The following is a 23,633-nucleotide window of genomic DNA, read 5'->3' on the forward strand; positions in this document are numbered from 1 at the left end:
AATTCTTTATAAGGCCTGCAATTTTCATTACCTTGCGATCATTTATACATAAATTACAGCAAAATGTTTGAAAATGACGAAAAATCGCAAATTTTCACGACTGTATATATGGAAAATGTGGAAAAAATATTTATCTCTCGAATAAATATGAAACTCTCACAATATATGCACTTTTATGTGAAATAAACGAAAATCCATGTTATATTGCCATAAAATTTATAATTTTTAAGATATATGATATAAATAGAAATGTATTAATTTTTTGAAAATACACTTTTCATTGCATAACCGGAAAACTAAACGCTTTATAAAAATTATTATAGTACCATTCAAATCAGCGTAAAATTCTTTATAAGGCCTGCAATTTTCATTAACTTGCGATCATTTGTACATAAATTACAGCAAAATGTTTGAAAATGGCAAAAAATCGCAAATTTTCACGACTATATGGAAAATGTGGAAAAAATATTTATCTCTCGAATAAATATGAAACTCTCACAATATATGCACTTTTAAGTGAAATAAACGAAAATCCATGTTATATTGCCATAAAATTTATAATTTTTAAGATATATGATATAAATAGAAATGTATTCATTTTTTGAAAATACACTTTTCATTGTATAACCGGAAAACTAAACGCTTTATGAAAATTATTATAGTACCATTCAAATCAGCGTAAAATTCTTTATAAGGCCTGCAATTTTCATTAACTTGCGATCATTTATACATAAATTACAGCAAAATGTTTGAAAATGACAAAAAATCGCAAATTTTCACGACTATATATATGGAAAATGTGGAAAAAATATTTATCTCTCGAATAAATATGAAACTCTCACAATATATGCACTTTTAAGTGAAATAAACGAAAATCCATGTTATATTGCCATAAAATTTATAATTTTTAAGATATATGATATAAATAGAAATGTATTAATTTTTTGAAAATACACTTTTCATTGCATAACCGGAAAACTAAACGCTTTATAAAAATTATTATAGTACCATTCAAATCAGCGTAAAATTCTTTATAAGACCTGCAATTTTCATTAACTTGCGATAATTTATACATAAATTACAGCAAAATGTTTGAAAATGACGAAAAATCGCAAATTTTCACGACTATATATATGGAAAATGTGGAAAAAATATTTATCTCTCGAATAAATATGAAACTCTCACAATATATGCACTTTTAAGTGAAATAAACGAAAATCCATGTTATATTGCCATAAAATTTATAATTTTTAAGATATATGATATAAATAGAAATGTATTAATTTTTTGAAAATACACTTTTCATTGCATAACCGGAAAACTAAACGCTTTATAAAAATTATTATAGTACCATTCAAATCAGCGTAAAATTCTTTATAAGACCTGCAATTTTCATTAACTTGCGATAATTTATACATAAATTACAGCAAAATGTTTGAAAATGACGAAAAATCGCAAATTTTCACGACTATATATATGGAAAATGTGGCAAAAATGTTTATCTCTCGAATAAATATGAAACTCTCATAATATGTGTATATTTAGGTGAATTAAACGAAAATCCATGTTAAATTGCCTTAAATTTGTAACATTCATGACTATAGAAATTGGCGAAATGTCTCATCTTACGAATTACAATAAAATATATTTATATTGGTGTAGAAGTAATTCAGTAGCAAACATTTAGTGGCTTAATAAAACAACAAATGTTACTAAAATTGAATTGCAACAATTGCCTAAAAACAAATGATTCAATTTATGAAATCACTATCTGAGGAATTACATATATACATTTTAATAAAATCTCTCTGTAATATTATTGGAACCTTAATTTGTTGTAATTTGTTGATAGGACTTAAAGGAATATTGTAGATTTTCTACAAGAAACGCTTTAATAGACTGTTAAGAACTTAACCAGGGTATATATGATCCAAGACAGTGCTATTACAACTCTTGAACAGCATTTTCAGCGAGGAAAATATTATTGATGCTAAACAGTGGTTGAATGAATCTAAACGTGGTTATACAAAATTGTAATGTTCCTGAATTCTCTGATAGTCCAAAATCCATCAGTCTTTCGGAAAAACATGATAAATTCCATAAAATAATTTGGAAAACACGGAAAATGGGATTGTCTGAGATGGTTGACGCGCTATAACATCACAATCTTGTATGTTTTTCCGAATTTTATACAAATATTCGAGTATACGACAGCTGATTTTCTGGCGTAGATGATTCTGACTGTTATATGTTGCTCAAAATAAATAAAATGATGCCTCATACCATAGCAAGTACAAGGACAGTATATGAAGCAAGCAAGTACTACACTCCTCAATCAAAAAGTTCAAGATCTCAGTTAACAGCAACCAAATTCTAAATAAAAAATGTTTTCGTCAGTTAGACCGGAAACTTATTGTATAATTTTATGTTACAAACTAACATGCACTCGATGACATAAAACAAACAAGCAAGAAACCTCGTAGGATGTCAACGTATGGTGTGATTGACCAAGAAGATGGAGGAAGGCGATGATTCACGACCTTGCTGCGAAACCCATATTAACATCAGTCCAATTCCTGCTTAAAAACAGCAACCGATTTAATTACGCCTCGGAGAACATCAAAACCGACGATAAAAAACCCAAATCGAACTAGGCAGTCGGCGCTAAGCATTTAATAATTACGATTTGACAAGAAATACCCCGGGTTTCCTGCTAGAGTTATAAAATTCCCGTATTTATGATGGGTATCGGTAAGTGACAGGCCAATTAAGCGGGCAAAATACGCAGCAGATCGAAATACAGTTAACTGGAGGGGTTTCTTCATCTAATTAGCTTCGAGTGGGCTCGTCAGTTTTTTTGCCGCCTATATTTTGAGAGTTTTTCCTGCTAACGATGCCAAACAAGTGGTGGTATTGGCGATCCGTTTGTATGTAAGAAGATTCCAGCGGTTTTGCTACTTTATACGCTCGGTTTGCCCGATATATTAGTTACAATTAATGTGTTTATTGATTAAGTGATACTGTGTTTATGGTTAAAGAATTAGTTTTACATTTTAATGCATCATTTTAATATAAACATGAAAAATAACAGGTCAGTTGAAAAGTCCCCGGCCTACCATAATAAAACACATTTTTTTATTCGACATAATTCCCCTCAAGGGTGATACACTGATTATAGTGACCCTCCAACTTTTTGATACCGTTTGTGTAGTACGATTTGTCCTTTTCTTCAAAATAGGCCTGTTTCGGCGATAAACTCTTGACTCGATGAAAATTTCTTCCTAGTGAGCATTCTTTTAAGATCTGAGAACAGGAAATAGTCGCTGGGGCCAGATATTGAGAATACGGTGGATGAGGAAGCAATTCGAAGCCCAATTCATGGATTTTTGCCATCGTTTTCACTAACTTGTGACACGGTGCATTGTCTTGATGAAGCAGCACTTTATTTTTCTTTAAATGCGGCGATTTTGTCCTTCAAATGGTCCAATAACGCTATGTAATAGCCGCTGTTGATGGTCCTTCCTTTTTCAAGGTAGTCAATGAAAAGTATTCCATGCGCATTCCAAAATACAGACGCCATAACCTTGCCAGCCGACTGTTGCGTTTTCCCACGCTTTGGAGCGGGATCATCGTGTGCAGTACACTCGGATGACTGCCGAGTGAAATGTTGGAGCTATGTTTTCAACCATTGTCCCATATCGACGCAAAAACTCGGGTTTATTAGGCTTGATCATTTTCAAACACTACTCCGAATCATCAACTTGTTGTTTTTGGTTCAAAGTTAGCTCGCGCGGCACCCACTTTGCACAGAGCTTTCTCATACCCAAATATTCGTAAATGATATGATGTACACCTTCATTTGATATCTTTAGAGTGTCTGCTATTTCATTCAATTTCAATTTACGTTTTCCTAATGTTCAATAATGTTTTCGTCGGTAACAACCTCTTTTGGGCGTCCAGTGTGTTCACCGTCTTCGATGCTCATTTCACCACGTCTAAACTTAGCATACCAATCCTTGATGGTTGATTTTCCTCGGACAGTGTTCGGAAACTCGGCCTCAAGCCAAGTTTTTGCTTCAACTGTATTTTTCCCTTCAAAAAGCACTGTTTTATCAACACGCGAAATTCCTTTTTATCCATTTTTTTCACAATAACAAAAGTTGTTTCACTCAAAATGCTATAATTCACAAACTAAAGATCCTACAACTGTCAAATTTATACAAGCATCTTTTGAGAGTTAGGGTTAACTAAAAAAATCTATATGTCGGGCAGGGGACTTTTCAATTAACCTGTTATTCCCGGCTTCCATCTGCGTTTGGTTCTTAGAAAGAATCCTTGATCTTGTCTTGCCGACGTTTCGGCAGGATGTCATCTACCAGATGTGAAAAAATACTTTGCAGTGATATTTTATGCCTTATCATACAAAACAAGCTTTTAGTATTTTATTTTAGTACTGCTTTCGGTCATAGTTTTCAAATAAAGTTATTTTTTATAATTGTGTCATAAATTCTGATCGTATATCTCCATTGTTATATTTATAAGACAGGCTGACTCACTAATCAGTGTATTTTTTTATTTCTTATTATTTTTTCTTAATGTACGTAAGAGCTTAATTTAAAGATTTCATTAAGAATATTTCAGTGTTTTTGATGCTTGGGAAGTGATGTATTAAAATATGATTGAATGGGCAGTGTCGTCGGTGAAGTCGTCATTTCTTTTTATTATAATAAAATTATTTTCATGCAAGGTAGTTCATACAGTGAATACAAATATGAAAATATAATTTTATTGGGATAAGTAATTTAATCGCTAGGCAACCGAACAAACATTGTTGTTTTTCACGGCAACTTGGTGCGAAAGCGACGGCAACGTCGTACTTAATAAACCGATCGTCTTTGCCCGATGAGAAAGTAACCGGGGTACTCTCCATTTTCTGTTATTTAATTATGTAACAATTGTACGAACTTGTCGGATGACTCACTCAACTCTGCGATACAGAAACGAAAGCCATAGCGATTTGCCGGCGACTTTTTGTCACCCGTGGGTATCAACAAGTCGATCGGTCGGTCCCAAGCCATTTTAGGACTCGAGCCGGCCGGTATCGAGATGTATCTGGTTCGAAATTGATTCTATTGTATGTTTAGTTACAGGAGCATTAATCGTTGTTTTCTAGGGAAAGAAATGTTTTGTGCAGAATATGTGGTCTTTCTATTATCCCTTTTTTAATTTTTGATGATGATGATCTTTGAATACTACAGGTTCTTAAATATATAGTCGATAATTTTTATTACTTTTTAAAGGGATATGTGTCAATTTTACAGATTTTGTCTGTAAAAAACAGACACATTCATTCTTGGGAACATTGTGTATTTTTTCCAAGCTCTTGTCGCATTGGCGTTGAGTCCTCATATTAGCAAGGTTTGTAATTTCGCATCTTCAAACTTTGGAGGCCGCCCAAGAAGTCACAAAGATAGCAATCACCACTAAAATACATGTACATGTTTTATAGGACCAGGAACGCTACAAATTGATTACGTTACATTAGAAACAGGTTTTCCTTATTGGAAATCGTATAGAATCCAGCGCCGAAGATGTTATTTATCAATTGCTACCGTAAACTCTAGTATTCCAAGAGGTTATGTAACACACGCTGATTTCTTGTTCATTATTCCAAATCTTGTACGATTTTCTCAAAAAATAATATAATTTATTCAAAATATCTTGTAAATCTTTCTATTTTAAAAATAATAAGTGTAAAATGAAAATTGTTTTAATATAACAATATAACTTTTATTTATCATCAAGTAATTACCATTGAAAATATATCTGTTTGTCATTCTGGCGTAAAAGTGACACTTAGTCTTAACTAAGCTTCTATCACGTCTTTCGATCTGTTCCTCAGACTTTTGTAGTCAATTTACCTAAAAGATGGACAAGTTTGATTTTGTTTTTACATGAAATATGAAGAATGATTTATATAGTCACATGAGGTAGAAATATTTGCATTATAACAGTAAAAATAATTATATTTGATATATAATATATTTTTTATGATTATTAGGTGGTTATATGTATTCTGGCCGTTTTCTACAGTCTTTTCGCCATCTTTTTGGTAATATAGTGATACGATGTCACAAAAACGATGTGGGTTTGCCATCAACTCAATCAACGATTATTATTCGTACTTCTTCCGCATTTTGAAACTGTGTTGCAGCTTCCCCTAGCATGTAGACATCTGGAAACATGTGATTCATCAACTACTAAACCTCTTGAAAGAGTTTGAGTTAGTTTTTCGGTCAATAGGCATAGCCGTTGAACTTTTCTGTATATCCAGATATTTGCCACTAACGTCAAGAGCTTTTAAATCATTGAAATCAATAATCTTAAAGGGTTTTGACACTAGATTTTTTATAATTAACCAACAACGTAGAAAACACAGATGGTAATACTAAACTTTACAGATAACCAAGCCGTTAACCCTTTCGCGGTAAGATTTCCATTGAATTCATTGTTTTTTTATAAGTTTTCTTATTTGTGTGCCAACAAATTTGCCTTCTTTTAATCTAGCATCACTTAATTTAGAGAAAACAGTTTTCAAATACAAAAATCCTTTACCATTTGTATTCATGGCCTTATCTAAATTTTTCATTGAACCAAGTTTTATAACAGGCCAATTGAAAAGTCCCCGGCCTACCATAGTAAAACACATTTTTTTTGGCAAAATTAGTTTTTTTATTCAACATAATTCCCTTCAAGGGTGATACACAGATTATAGCTACCCTCCAACTTTTCCACGTTTTCACTGGTGAATCAGCACTTTCTTTTTCTTCAAAGGTGGCCGTTTTTCAGCGATTTCGTCCTTCAAACGGTCCAATAGCGCTATGTAATAATCGCTGTTGCTGGTCCTTCCTTTTTCAAGGTAGTTCACCGTCTTCAGTGCTCATTTCGCAGCGTCTAAACTCAGCATACCAATCCTTGATGGTTGATTTTTCTGGATCAGTGTCCGGAAATTTGGTATTAAGCCAAATGTTTGCTTCAACTGAATCTTTTCCCTTCAAAAAGCAATATTTTATCAACACGCGAAATTCCTTTTTATCCATTTTTTTCACAATAACAAAAGTTTGTTTGTTTTCTTAATTAAATAATAATAATATAAAACAAGAAAGCAAAAGAGGATTGTTCATTTAAGGAAAATCAGGAGTGCCGTCGAGAAGCAATCTAAAACACTCATCCTGCGGAGAAAACAAAAGCCCAAAGGTTATTCGGCTGACGACTTACACGACAACGATCCCGCAGCTCCGGAAAAGAAAAACAAAAAACAAACAAACCGCACACGCTCTGTTGATGCAACCGGTAGATACCGCGACGATTCCCGAGGGCTACGGGACGAGCGTTCCTGGACCCCGTCCAACATTCCTGGAAATTGTTTTCGCCTGGAATGCGCCTACTCGCGGAAGAGGACACGGATCGGCGAGTTTCCCCGTGCGCGAAGAACGTCAACAAGATCGGGATCGTCTCCAGTCGTTGCTTGGTTAACGGTCAGGTATCCATGTTGTTTCTATAAAATCCGGATGTTTTTTTTAAATTTCCTTGCAGATATTGAAATTGAATCGGTTCTAAGGACTTTTAGGATTTTATTTACTCTCGACATATCGTCCAGACATATCCCCATTTGATTATCATTTATTCTTGTTGCTTTTTATTTTTTTGTCGATTGAGTGGATCAGTCCGGATGCTTTAGCTCTGATGGTGTGAAAGTACAGTAGATAGACAATATAATATTAATTTTATGCAATATAGTACATCTTGTTCGTCACTATACCTGCGGACGTCATGTCATACCGTATCGAAGGCTTGTGTCAGATCTAAGAATATAACTGAAAATATCTTGTTAACTTCAGATACTTTTTCAATTACATCTGTTTGTTTTGTTTGATAGTAAATCCAAACTGGTGTGAGTTTTTTTTTCTCTATAACCGGTTTTATTTTTTTCAGCAAGAATTTTTCAAATACCTTAGATATTACTGGACTGGTGAGATAGGTCTATAGGATTTTATTTAATTTGGATTGCTTGATATAACTGGGCATTCAAAACACTCTAGGATATATGATAAGATTTAATTTATACATTTTGATCAAAAACCCTGATTAACAAACATTGTTACCATATTCTTTTGACAGTATGCCCCGAAAGGCAATCATATCCGGACGGTTAGTCGATCCCTACAAAGGATAACATTTTTATTTTGTGGTTTACGACATATCCGACGGGCGCTGATGACTTTTCAAGATCGTATCCCCTGTAGGTCGGCCGAGCTAGGTCAGGAGCGTGTGTCGGCCTCGCTCTGCATCGGGGGCTGCACATACCCCCGTCGTATCGATCCGCAGCAGCTGGAGATTGGCGTCAAACAGTCTGCGGAAGGCGTAGGTCGATGGGAAACCGGGATAACCGTTCTAATCCCGTTCGTTTTTCCCGTTTTGCGTTATTCGGAAGTTTTTTTTAATGAAAATAACGTGTTTGCCTTTTATTTTATGGCGTGGGTGTTTATTAAACCATTACAGTTAACAGTTGGTTTATTATTAATAGAAAAATTAATTTAGTTTTTTTAACTTCTAACAGTAACGAATGGTATACTGATGTTTTGGTCGATGACCTTCTGTTATTTTTATCGGAAAAACTCATAATATCGTCACTGTAGAGCTTGAAATATTTCTGGGCAAGATTCTGAAGTAACTGATTATCACAAGCCTATTCTGAAGCCAGCCATTATTATATTATTAGCAAGTATAGCACTTGGAAGATCTTAAGGTTCCAGATGACAAACGTTTGATATGTATCTTAGTAGAAAAGCAAAAGCTGCAGCTTAGTTGATTCGACTTGTTACTTTAGTAGTAATAGGCCAATTTCTTCTTCCCTATTATTGAAAATAAATAATTGAACTCTTGTCAATACTTTGATCTTTTAATTGATCTGAATCATGATTCAGAATTCAGAATCTGAATGCTATATGGCTTAATATAACGCTATTATCAGCGAACATCAGATTTGGCAACGGATTTAATATCATATTAAACGCTATGTGTGTTTTTAATGAGCTTTCACAGAAATACATTCATTGTTATGTCGAAAAGCAGTGAAGAGACGACATCTTCTTGAAGAACACCAAGTGAGATGTCAAATGAACTTAATAAATCATTTCGCACTCGCAGAGAACCAATGGAACCATCATAAGATGCCTGAAGTACTTAATAATCGTAAGGGAATATCTTCAGCTTCCAAAGCAAGGCGAAAATTGACAACAATCACAATAGAACGCTTTCCACGTCTAATATAGCTCTTCAAGCAACAGGTATAGTGCGAAAATCTAGTCTACACAACCTCTCTTGGGTCTAAATGCTGATTGATCATCTTCGCTTCTGTCCTAGCGAGCCCTTTGAAGTCTCATACGTATGATCTTCATAAACACTTTCCTGCCAATTGACAGGAGACTTATACCTCGATAGTTTTTAGAATATATTTTTTTCAATATGTACCAGTGGAGTGCTATGTTGACGGTACTCTTTCCGATGGCCAAATTTATGTGAGCAGCATAGATAGAAGTCATTGAAACAACGTTCCTCCATTGCCATCCTTTATCATCTTTGTCGTGTTTTGATAGACGCCAACGTCGTCAACTGTTGGCTCGTCAAAGATATATTTGCTGAAATACATCCCAAGCCTAACGACATAATTGTGACATGAATATAGTTATAAAGTCTTTTGGGTCTATTTAAGGTCAGTAATCTGCATCTGTTCTAAAAACACACAATTTTAATTGAAAAATTGTTTAATTTTTCCAATATTTCAACATTCACTTAACAGTACAAGACCAAAAGCTCGATTTCTATTTATAGAAAACTATTAAGCGATGCGGTTTATATCAACAAAAACACACCAAATGCCTTGTAAAGTACCAAATGGCTCTAACTAGCGCGCAAACGTTTGTTTGTATTGTTAAACCGGAACATTTTGAACGCTTAAATAAAATTAATGACTCTTCTGAAAAGCCTAATGAAACAACAATTCGATGTAAACACTTCCCTCGGTGTTTTTTTCATCTTAAACAACAATGAACGGTCGCTGTATAACGTAAGCGTGAAAAATACATTTCCGTTTCAAAAAAAAAAGTATGAAACCCGTCTATGATCTTCATCTAGTCAGGTTTTCATAGTTTTAGTAAGTACGTCATTAAATGTTTCGTCATTTATATTGAATAATCTTGTTTATGTCCTAAAATTGAACAGAGAAACGGAGAAGGCCGTATATTTTTATTTTTTTATGATATACGGTCATATATAGAATGATCTGAATGGTATCACCACAACTTTGATACTATATACAAGGAATAGGCAAAATAATATGAATATCATGCAACATAGTATCATTGCAACAAATCTTTTTGGGTAGTGGCAACACTACTCCCCTGTAAATTATGTTAAACCATCTATATGTACTGTAAATTATTAAAGAACTATCAAGGATGACCTGAATACTCAAAATCAGTAATTTATCTAGGCTCAAGAAGTCTCAGTAAAAAAATTTAAAGTCATCGTTATTATTTGCATCAACTTTATTATTTTTTGATTATTTGTCTAATAAGAATAAAATAGTTTTCACAAAAAAATTAATCCGACTTCAAAAATAAATAAGGAAGTTAAGTTCAGTTTTTTGTTGTTAAAAATAATTTATTTTTCTCTTTTTAGTGTTAGATATTTACTCAATAAATTACGCAGTTATTTTATTATGTATTTCAATGAACAGTTCAAGTAAAAATACGAGGAAAAATAAGAATAAAGAAACAATGATTGAAAATAAGGAACACAAAACTTCTTTGGATTTTTGGTTTCTAAATTGTCCGTACATAGTAAGTTGCTGCTGTACAAGCGGATTCTAAAACCTGGAACTCGGTATTATGTGAGAAGTAATGTCAACTTAATACAAGTATTTCAGAATAAAGTCCTGAGAAGTATTGTGAATGCACCCAGATATTATAGGAACAGTTACTTACACTGAGACCTTCTGATCTCAATTGTTATACAGGAAATTAAGAGATTCGCAACAAGATCTGAGCAAAGACTCCACTCCCATGTTAACAACAGACTTCTGCAACTTTTAGATAACACTGAACTAGGACGTCGACTCAAAAGTTCCGTGTGTAATCTTGTGTAGTTGCACAATGAAGTGCTAAGTAAAAACACTCGAAATTGCTATTAATTTTTATTTTATTAGAGACTAAGTAGGGACCGCTGGGTCTTCCTAGATAAGTACCTAGTTTTAAGTCACTGTAGAGACAAATTGTAACTTAATTGACAACTACTTCTCTTGTCGATTCTCCAGTTTTCAGCAACTAACAAATAAAAAGCAATAGCAAGTAATAGAGGCATTTTGCTTGAAGTTATTGATAGTACACAATTAGTAGCCATCATTATAACACGAACATTTCGCTAGGCATCTGAATAAAAAAAATGGTGTTTTTAAAACGGTATCTGTTAGTTTTGCCATTTGGAGGGCCTTCGAACGTCAGTTACGTACACCTTATTACCAGACGCCGCACATATTCCTCCTTCACTTTCACTCTGTATTGAAAATGGAACTGTTAATACGCGCTGTAACATTTCTACGAACAAGACGACTGTTCCCTCTCGAGCCTGACGGTAAACACTTATGGGAAGGATCCCACATGGCGAATGCAATCAGTTGCCAGTAGAATTTGCGTCTCATTATAATAAATAATATCAGTAAACCGCATCTCTTATCGCGAACCCGTCGATATATTGGGAGAATGATTAAATGCCAAACGTTTATTATTCAATATATATTAATTTTTACCAGCGTTAAAAGCGTTTAAGTGTTGATAGTTTTAATTACTTTCTCAAAAATCACATTCGAACGCAAATAGAACTATTTTTTTTAATAGAAAGTACTTAATTATTGGAAAGTACTTTTCATTAAATACCTAGCTGTACACGGAAAGTAAAAAAAAGTGGTTGCATAATCTGTTAGGCAGTTGGGAACACATTATTTTGGTTTCTCCATCTTATAAATACATGGAAGAGGTCAGGTGGTTGTCCGATCACAATGTGAAAAAACTAAAGAATTTCCCATTAAAATCTCTTAGATTCTCATTAAATCTCTTAGTACAACTCCATATCTGGATACCATATGTCCATATGAGCTTAAGGACTTGCTTATGTGGCAGTACTTTATTGTATATTAACAGAACCGGCCCCAACGTACTGTCCTATGGCACTCCCTACTTTGGTTTCTCTTTCAATTTTGAATGAGCATGCTTCTGCGTAACCATGAAGGCTCCATCCGAAATATAAGATTTTAACAAATCTGTGAACTGTTTGGTTATCACTTTCCTTAATTTAAAACCAGCGTTACAAGAAGATTCCATCAACTTGTTTACATTAATATTAATATGTATATTAGCACTGTGCTTTGTCTTTACTCTGTTACACTATGCCAGTTTAAAAGGCTTTAGTCGTTTTGTTTGACAACATCAACATTGACATGGTGAAGAAGTTTTTTATTCACCTTTTTTATGGTGTCCATGTCCAAATCTCCATTATTTCTGAAGTACCCCAGGGTATTAACAGCACTCCACAATATTTTATTTTGAATGCACTAAATTATGTCCACATTACTCTTCTTGGTACAACTCCATATCTGGATACCATATGTCCATATGAGCTCAAGGACTTGCTTATACGGCAGTACTTTATTGTATATTAACAGAGCAGAATTTATTCTAAATAGCCCATACATTCCTCTAAATTTAATATCCAGTTATTCTTCCAGTATTACTTAATATTTTGCTTTTCGACAGTTTGTTAGGTTCCTGTAAAATCGATGTGACTATTATATTCAGATTTAAATGAATATTTTATATATGTATACAACGGCCCCAACATACTGTCCTATGGCACTCCCGCTGTGGTTTCTCTTTCAATTTTGAATGAGCATCCTTCTGCGTAACCATGGAGTCTCCATCCGAAATATAAGATTTTAACAAATCTGTGAACTGTTTGGTTATCATTTTCCTTAATTTAAAACCAGCGTCACAAGAAAAAAAATCTATGCATTAGGTCTATAGCTGAATGTTTTTTCCTATTGTGGAGCCAAATTGTGGGAATCTGCTGGGATTACATTGTTATCCTCTTTTAGCGGCTTCAGTCGCGAAGAATCGAATTCAGTCGAATTGTTTAAAAAGTTTGTTACAGAACGTTTTCAAGCATTTGAAATAGAATGACAACTTTATTTTTACTTTTAAACTTCTAACTGAGCTAAGTCTTCGGACTAGGTACCTTTCCTAAGTTTGGTACCGTTGCGGAGCCGTTATGAAATATGAATGAAATTCGTGTGATTTTTTCTTCGAAGTTTTTTTCTACAGTTTTAAGTGATCGTCTTGTCTGGTAGTTTCTTATTGCTAATATAGCATTTTCACTGAGCCACTAGTGACCACTTTTGTCCTTTACGATATTTTGGAAAACTTTGTAAATCAATTCGTCCATAGTATGTTTTGAAAGACCAACAATTATTCCCAACTCTTTTCAACTCCAGAGACCAACTCTTTCTTTTGTTGAACGAGTGTAGAAGCCATTTTCAAGCCTCTTGAATGTTCCCATCGCATTTAAACGTCTGGAAACTGTTGATGCTTCAACCGCTAAGCTGTCTGAAAATTCTTTAATAGTTTGAGCTGGGTTTTCTACTAATAAGTCTTGTAATCCATTGTTCTCGAAATTAGTCCTCCAGGCCGTTCTTCGGAATTTGCATCACAGTCACCACCTTTAAATCGTTGAAGTAAGTTTAACGTAAGTTTCTAAAATTGTTTGATGGGCCTTGACAAAATAATGAATGTTGAAAATGTAAATTTTGAACATGGTAGGATATTTCTGCACTTTAATATCAGTACTCTTTCAATCCTTTATTATATGGTACCAGTTTTTTTACTAGAGGTAGTATTAATCGCTCAAATTTCGCAAGTTTTAAAAGAAGACGGAACACTATTCCTATCTATCTAACTAACTAATGGATGGACTGATGTCGAGACCGTAAAACATTGTTAAGCAGTGCCCGTCATCGTACCGACCTCGGTCTCGTATTTTTTCCGACTTTATTGGACGTGGAAATGATAAATCTCGTCGCAACATCACCGAGCCATGGGTTTCCACGCACGACGTCTTCATAATTGCATGTAGAAGAGCGACGGTGGTCGTAAATTCGACGCTAATAACTCTTGAATGGCGCTGGTCGTATATCGGATCTTGTCCAGCGTCGGTTCGGTTGTTTCGCGAGTTACGTCCATCTTTTGATCCGCTATGATGGATCTTCACTTGGTTTTAATGTATCAGTTGTTGTTTTTATGAATGTAGTACTGTGCTTGTTATTAGGTTGCAACTTTAAAGTTTGTAGCTCGTTTTATAAAATATTTATCAAGAGTTATAAATACAAGGGGTGGGCGATCTGACATATACATAATATTTATTTAATAATGAGGTATCGAGCCATCTTTTGTTTCTAAAACAGCTACAATTCTTCGCGGAGTTCTCTCGAAGAGTGAATAATTTCCAACGGATGAAATATCCACCAATTGGTTCACTGATGTTAGAGACGGAAACCTACTCCTGATTTTCTACTCTAAAACTCGTGATTGTGCTGCTCAGGGAATATGTTTGATGATATTATGATGTGCTTCCAACCAAGACTGAACCTTTTTAGGTTGCTCATACACTGCGAATTATCATCTCGAAATATGGTATTGTTTGGCTACAATACACTGGTCATTGTCAAGAACTTCATCATTGATTATGAAGACATACTCTTTCGTGGTAGTTCGATCGGTGATGTGAATGAGAGGACCAGCTGAATACCACGATATTGCCGCCCAAATCATAACAATACTTGAACCTCTCTTGATAAGAAGTAGGCAGTTCGGATCGTATGCTTCTCTTGAGGTTCTCCACATATAAACTGTACTGTTTGTAGGAAAGAATGACCATAATACTTTCTTTCAATCATCGTGTGTAGGTTTTATAATCGTTTTGTAAGGATCCGTTATTTTAACAACAATGGATCAAAAACAACTTCATGTTGTAAATTTACACTGTTTCTTGATGGGATAAACTACCGTTCAAGCGAAGCAATAGCTTGAAAGAAGTTCCAAGGACTTCGCTCCATCAGAAACAACAATAAAACGTTGGTTTACTGTTTTTGTTGAAACAATATTACTTAAGTGTTTTTTCATGAATTACATGTTATATTAGATATGCTTGGTACAATCTGCAATAATGCAATAAGTAGGATTAAAACGTCAGTACGTATTTCCCAAATTAAAATAAAACTAATCTACTTAAGCTAAAGTTAAAATTACACTTAAACACTCTACAAGTTCATGTCGTTTGGTTCCTTTCAATCTTCTGATTTCTTGCGTGTTATCCAATTGCTTCTACGTTGCTGTGATTTAGCAACCTTATTCCATGATTTAAGGCGAAATATTGGATCACTTGATAGACATTGGTAATTAATCGTACAACTTTGTTTTGGCTGCGTTCGATTACTAGTTGGTTTGATGTCTTAGTGTAACTCCATATTTGCACCCCATAGGTCCAAATTGGCTTTATGATTGACTGATAAACCAATCTTTCTGATTTTAGATCAAGTCGAGAGTCTTCCGACTAGCCAGCACAGTTCTTTATTTTGAGTGTAACCTGGTCTGCTTTTGGTCTTACATGATGTTTACAAATATAATTTATTATCGAGCTGGATCCCGAACTGATTGCGGAATCGGGCTTCCGTCAAGTGATATGATTAGGTCTACGTCATTTTACTGCAACCCAAAAATTAACACGGACAGATTTGGAGCTATTTAGCATATTTTGTGTATGCTGTCATTACCGTGGATACTGTCGCTCGAGAAACGTTAGACTACTCAACTGTTTTCGTCACAGATGCTAAACGAGCACCAGCGATTTGCAATAAAGCGTATAACATACTGAAATATAATCTACAAGCCCTATATCGCATGATGTTGATATTATCTTCTCTATCCCGGAAATCATAATAATAAATTAAGACCGGATAAATATTTTTGGTGAGATTTTAAGGTATTTAACTCAGTGAAAATATTATATTTGCTAAATAACACGACTGCGATTTTTGCGGCTTTTTTTTCTAATTCCTATCGTCAAGTGGACTTTCGAATTATGAAAAATGTTGGGTCTGCAAATGTCAGGTCACGATTTCTATTCGAGGTCGTGGAGTGTCGGAACCAACGCGAAATTCACGACACCGACCGGCGAAGTAATCTGAACCACTTCGGTACAAAGAGATTGGATTTCAAGCTGATCGTTTCATACTGCAAGCCATCAGTAACCTTACCGCCCTTAAAATATGTACGTTATGGACACTATAGGTCTTTAAAAACTATTTGAGAACTATTTTATTTTAACAGAAAGTGGCGATTTATTGGAACGACTATAACACGTGATCTAAAAAGTCACTAACACTTATTAACACACGATAATTTTATTGCATTCGCCGCTTTTTCAGTTAACCTTTGAAAGAAAGCCGTTAAGATTTCATGATATCCTATTTATAAGTTTGTGAATTATTGTGTTATGTTCACATTGGAATGTTTGTGAATTATTATAGAGTGACACTACTTTTTTTATTTTAACAACAATGGATCAAAAACAACTTCGTGTTGTAATTTTACACTGTTTCTTGATGGGTAAAACTACCGTTCAAGCGAAGCAATAGTTTGAAAGACGTTCCAAGGACATTGCTCCATCAGAAACAACAATAAAACGTTGGTTTGCTGACTTCAAAAGAGGTCGTAGAGACACCGATGATGCAGAACGCAGTAGACGTCCAAATGAGGTGGTAACATCAGAAAACATCACAAAAATCCAGAAAATCGTTTTGAGTGATCGAAAGGTGAAGTTGCGTGAGCTCTCTAACATCGTAAAGATATCAAAAGAACGTGTTGGTATGGCTATGGACTATGAAAAAGCTCTGTTCGAAGTGGATGCGGCGTTTGCTCACTGTTGACCGAAAACGAGAAGGTGTTGATGGTTCTGAGCAGTGTTTGGCCATGTTTAAACTTAATAAACCGAATTTTGTCGATATGTGACAATGCAAAAAGTGGTATTGAAATGTTAGAGAGGCGCTGGAATGAATGTTCTCTTGTTGGAGATTAGGTTGATGAGTAAGGCCAATTTTAAACCAAATGAAAACGGATTTTCTTTGTTACGCCCGGGAAAACTGCAGAAGCAATACTGTCGGCTCAATCATGTTAAGGTATAAACAACATTTTTACAATCTAAACATGTGTACCATGCTTGTTCAAGAGTTTGTAAACAATAAGGCACTAAAAATAAACGATAATCAATCAGATAAGTTACGATTCAAGTTATGTGTTATGCTAAATTAATTTAACTAAGAGATATGATCGAATTTAAGACTTATAACTATCTATTTCACGCTGTAACGAAAGAAAAGTATTTCCAATGGCAATCACTTGATGGTAATTAAAAGTTATGTTGTTTTTTTAAATAATTTTAATGTTACGACATAATAGTTTATAGATATATTATTTAACCTCGAAATTTTATTTATTAATAAATATATATCGATTTTTTTCTTATAAGTTTATTTTGTTGTAAAGAAAATTACCAATAACATCGTGTCCCCCATGTAAGCAACATTTCGGCCAAGATATTAGAAATATTCCATTAAAATGAGGCGAGATAAACGATAATAGATCGCTTCTTTTAAGTGGTTCGGTCGTCACAGTATATTTATTCTCCTGGATAAAGGAAGGAATGATGCGCGCTGCTAGTAAAACAAAAATAGAGCTGAAAAGGGGAAAGAGATGATCTTGTTATCGCTGTAATCCTCTTTGGAGGAGAAAAAAATAGACGGACCATGGACTATGGCTTCTGTTTCGGATATCGGAATGTTGAGTCGATTTTGTTGGCATTGTAAAATCGGTTATAGGTCAATAGAAGATTCTCGTTAGTTGGTGTAGGTCAGGGACGTCAAGATATGTGTACAGCATTGTGTGTCAGTGGATTTGTGAATGTGTTATTTAAAATAACGATGTATTAACTTTATAACCTTCTTTTCTCTAATTTACTAATAACTTACACAGCAGTTATTTATTTATGCTGTATAATTTATTTCTTTACACTAACATTTACAATAGTTTTAGTGTTCATTCTTTATCCTTTCTTCTGCTTTCTTTCTCGTGTAATGATGTCGGCTGTACCCAATAGAGTAATACCTCTCTAATTATTACAGTTTCCTTTTTATCCCTTTTTTGTATCGGAATAAGTTCTATTTGCCAATCCTGTGGGATCCTCTTTCCATTCGCCATTGTAAATTTGCACGAATAATTCAGTACCCTTTCCGGAACTACCTTCCTTCACCTCCTCATTTTATTTTCTTGTCGATAAACATATTAATTAATAATTATAACAGTGATTATGATATTTTCTGTGGGTGATAACACCTTCAGGAACTTTAATAAATAAAATATAGACGGATTTCTGTATAAATTTAAACCCTGATATTGAATTAGTACACTTAGTATACCAAAAATTAATTTTAGATCAATTTCGCTGAGATATGATGTGCTCTAGAGATCAAGTTCAAGAAACGTCGGTATGTTAAGTGTTATAATACTGGCGCCATCCAAATGGAACATAAACATATCTGTCTAATCGGAACACAATGGTGTGAAGCCGTGCTGATATTCTTTTGTTGTCAGCTTGACCATAAAGTCAGAATTAAAAAAAATATACAACATATTTAACAAGGTCATTCAATATATTATTTAAAGCTGACTGTATGGTTACTATTTTACTATACAGAATGAATATATAGGGTGTCCCAAAGTTTACGTAAGATTTGATTTCAACAGGAGACATTGTTATTCATTTTGTTATATCTGTTTATCATCATAAATCATTTATCATTCATACATATTGAGTTTCGAATCATAGATTAATGCAAATTACAGGGTTTATAAATAATTTTACACTGAATCGAATATTGACGTTATAGTTTTAGTACAACTTTTAGTTCCTCGTTCATACCATCAATTTTTTTTTAACGGAGGGGATTGCTGTTTATATCTTAGGAAGAACAAATTCTAAAGCAATTTAACACAGATTTTCGTTTGTTTCATCCCAAAATACATATGTTTTGGCAATTTCATCATTATCTGAGAGGTAAAAAAAGTCCACTTTTTCCATATATAGTCGTTACATTTGCAATTTGTTGTTATTTTCAGTTTTTTTTTGTTGTCATTTCTGTTGAAGTGATCACAGTTTAATGAAAATTACAGGGTTTATGAAGAATTTTACGCTGAATTGAGTGATTATATAATAGTTTTAATACAACCTTTAGTTTCTTGGTGATGCAAGTTGAGTTTTTGTTGACCGTTATTCCACGATGTAAAATTCGACATGCCCCAAGGTCGCTACACTTGTTAATGTCCCATATCTTAAAAACTATAGATTCTAAAACAATTTAGTATAGATTTTCGTTTCTTTTACCTCAAAATACATATGTTTTGATAGTTTAATGTTTGTCCAAGAGATAAAAAAATTGATACTTTTTTATATTTTCATTTTCAGGTTTTTTGTTGCCATTTTTTATTCAAGTATTCACAGGTTAATGAAAATTCTTCCAAATTTTGGGACATAATTACTAGCTTTTAAATATATGTAAGTTTACATATCCACCTTTAGGAATTCCTTGACATTAAAAACTATTATTTCCAATTATCTAATATTAACGAGATTGTGTGAAAAACGTTTATAGCTTAATACTGAAAGATCATTTACTCTTTCTATATTATTACATGTAATATTATGACAGTGATCCGTATAATAATAATGGTATAATGAAAATAAATTCAATCAGCCAGAAATTTTAACGAAAATAAAAAAAAATTTTGTTATTTCAGTCTTTTACGTACTATCTACTTATTTTCAAATATATTCTAGTATACAGAAAACGTATTAAAAGTAATTTGGCAATTATTCAAAATCTATTTAAAATTATATTTATTCCATACTGACCTTTTGATTGAAAAATAATTGATGAAAAATTATGTGAAAGTACTTTAAGAGACCGTTTTAAAGACCTAACATTAAGTACTAAATCGTTAGACGTAATTTAGTCATTAAAGTCCTTTTATAAGTACTGAAGTATTGTCTATCAAGGTATATATTATTTATTAGATATTATCTTGTACAGTGGATGTTTTTAAACTAATAATTTTCTCCAAGTATTATTATTCCGGAGATTTGAGACGATTTAAGAGTTAATTCAATGTTTGTCTCCTTCGTAAGGTCATCGATGATGCTTGGAAGGTACAAGCTCTGGTACAGATAATATTACTTAATAGCGTTTAATATAAGTAATATTAATTTGTATTTTATTAAAAATTCATTTTAACGTCTGTGCTTTTATTATAGATTGATTAAAGACGTTGAGGGGTTAGTACTGTCTGTATATTGAAAGTACTCGTTAATATTTATAAACATTTTGCTTGACGTAAAGAAATGACGATATTTAGGCACTAAAATGTGTGTTTTTTATTGCAGAGTTTCTTTTGGTAGTTCAAAAGGTTCCATGGTCGAGACCCTGATATTCGAAAGTCCCTTACAGGAAGAACCCGAACCAAGTCCTATTCCAGAGAACGGAAGAGAGTTTCTTAATGGCTGTGATAAAGAGTAAGTTAAGTATCCATTTATTACCATTGAATAAATTAAAATACTTGTAATTAAAATACGTAAATGAAATAGAAATACATATGTTGTCTTTGTATTTCAATCATTGCTTAAAATTTAATTGCATTTCAAATATCTGACGTTGATGTATTTTGTAATTGCATTTCAAATATCTGACGTTGATGTATTTTGTAATTAGTATTTCAAATACTTATGGCTTCAAAATACATTTGAACATACATACATTCAGCGATTTTTATCAGTAGTTGCGTTCTACAGGAAATAATGCTTGTTAATTTTATATGTAAATAGGTATGTATATATGTATACATAGTCTATTGAAGGTTTTTTTGTACATACGTCATCAAGATGTTTAATGTATTGCCTGCCGTAATTTTTAATTTGGTTTCAATATCAGACACTATTTTCCTTCTCATTTTATTCTAGTTAAAAACAGATACAATGCTGTCTGATTAGTTCTAACTCGTAAATGAATGAGCCTGTCAAAGTCGTGCGGCTGTCAGAAGTATATGCACAATTCTTGAAAGCAATAGTGACAAGAGGTTATAACTCTAACCTATAAACTATTGTGGCTGTATAATTAACTATGGTTTTTAGGTGTACTATAATGTTAAAATAAATTATGTTTGATAACATTTTTGTTCAATTATTTTATTTAGACTAGAATTTTGTTGTATGTCAAAGCCAAACTGAACTAAAACTCAGAGTTGATGCGGTAATATTGCGATGTTTTGACGTCACAAGTTTAGATGACGTATTTACAAAATAACTTTGAATATACTATATGTATGTATGTATACCTTAGTTCCCAGAAAGCATTACAAAATTTACAAATAATGAATGGGAGTTATAGGAGCTCCAGTACTAGTAAAGAGTTAGAGTTAGTCAGCTTTCTAAAAGATAAAATCAATATGTTGGCCATCTTTGAACGCTATACAAACATGTGAAAATGTAATACTATAAATCTTGCCAATGTTTTAGGTAATTTATGGATGCCATTTTCTAACATCTTCGAAATTGGCTATGTGCTGCTCTGTAAATGTCTGTCCAATTGATACGAAAAGTTGATAGTCGGACGGAGGAAGGTCAGGAGAGTACAAATACTTTCAATGCTGCTGCTGATTCAAATATTATCGTGCTATAAAATAACTTGCAATACTGCAATGCAGAAATTACTTCCAATCATATCGTCGAAGCAGCATTTCACAGATGATTTTCCATTTGTCTGTCATTCAATTGATGTGGCACCTGTCTTCCCATTTTTTGGAATTTCCCCATTGCTCGTAATCGGTCGCAAATAGTATCTTGGGCCAGATTTTAACGCTTCTGTCATTTGTTTTTGGGTTTGGGTTGGGTTTTCATCCAATAACTCTTGCAGATTCAGGTCTTCAAATTTTTTCGGCTTACCAGAACGTCTTTGGCTTGCACATCGAAATCACCACTTTTGAATTTTGGAAACCACGCCTCACATGACTTTTAGCGGCTATTTTCTTTTGATCGAATGAGAAAAGTAATGCGTGCCGCAAAGGCACATTTTCAGGCACGAAATCTGACATTTTCAATGAGGTACAAATCTATGGCGGTGTTACTTTCGCGAACTATAACGTGTATAATTTTGAAGCTTGATGTCGGTATAATAAAATGACAGATGTCAAATCATAATATTGCATACTTAAGCCTGGCGATATCTGTTACAAAAACCGGTAATAACTTTCCGGTACACCTGGTAAAGCGTATGTATTTTTCCCAGCAGCGATTATTGCGTTTCAAGTTTGGAGTTATTGACAAGCGATGTTCATCCTCCGATCGCCTGTACAACGCGCGCCCTCTATCCAAGCGAAGCCCGACCGTCGCCCGTTTACAGTTCCCCGTTCTCGTCGGGTTCGCCCGGCGACCGCCAGTGGTCTCTCGCGTCGGTTACCTTGGTAACAAGCGGCGAATAGGCCGAGGCGTGGTGTCGGATAATCGAGACCTATAGTGCCTAAAAAGTAGCATCTTTTGTGGTCGACCGACGAAAAAAAAATCGTTTCAGTAGTCCACAATCGGGCAGTGTCGCGCGACAATCGCCAGATTAAACGTCCACGGGGAGCGACTTGTTGTGAGACGGTCGAGTCGTGTTGTTTCCTCGCTTCGTACGACAGTGTCGTGTCGAGTTAGTTGCTCAGAAGGGCGCCAAAACCTAGAGGGTGAGTTTCAAACACAATAGAATCGATATATCAGGCACGGTGCCTGCGTATATGTGTATGTATGAGTGTGTCATCTGTTGTTATACCACACCAGTTATTCGAACATGTTCGTAGCGAAAGATAACACAGAAAGATAACGCCGTATTGTTAACATAAGTAGGTGATATATACACGAATGTGTGTATATTTTTAAACGTTACGGTCGTGCGAGTGCGAGAGTGTGCGTGTAATTGGGTCCAATTTTATTAGAGAACCAAGAAAAACAACGCCTCTACGGTTAATGAGGATGCGAATTAAAGAATCCCACGTCCGTCAAGCTAGATGAAGGCAGGTGAATACGTCATTGTTTCGTGTGTGCTCCATAATAAAATAACACCTTGCGGAAGACATACCTTATTAATTACAATTAATAACGTGATTTCTAGTCGATCAACTGAACGTCAATCGAACCTAATTATTTAACTCGTTCACGTTTTTGTTTTTTTTTTTATTGGCGTTGTGTCATCCTGTTATCTGATTGGACGCGGTGAGTGCTTCACGTCTGGTTTCGTTCTTCCTCTTCCGCGGGCGAGTTTGACCCAGTTACGTCACCACTGACTGGAAGAAAGTATTTTTTTTTGCTTTCCACTCATTGTAAAT

General features: G+C 34.0%; 1 protein-coding gene across 1 annotated transcript in view; it reads left to right on the forward strand.

Moving 5' to 3' along the window:
• Positions 1–23,633, forward strand: part of LOC143203743 (uncharacterized) — a 120,054-nt gene that overhangs the window by 56,321 nt on the left and 40,100 nt on the right. The window contains exon 3 of the mRNA XM_076416003.1: positions 20,662–20,790. Within this exon, the coding sequence (XP_076272118.1) occupies positions 20,662–20,790 (129 nt within the window). The remainder of the gene's footprint in view (positions 1–20,661; positions 20,791–23,633) is intronic.

The sequence above is a fragment of the Rhynchophorus ferrugineus genome, unplaced genomic scaffold, assembly GCF_030347505.1.
Source record: "Rhynchophorus ferrugineus isolate W39M unplaced genomic scaffold, kcgeb_rfMv2 rfM10, whole genome shotgun sequence".
NCBI lineage: Eukaryota > Metazoa > Arthropoda > Insecta > Coleoptera > Curculionidae > Rhynchophorus > Rhynchophorus ferrugineus.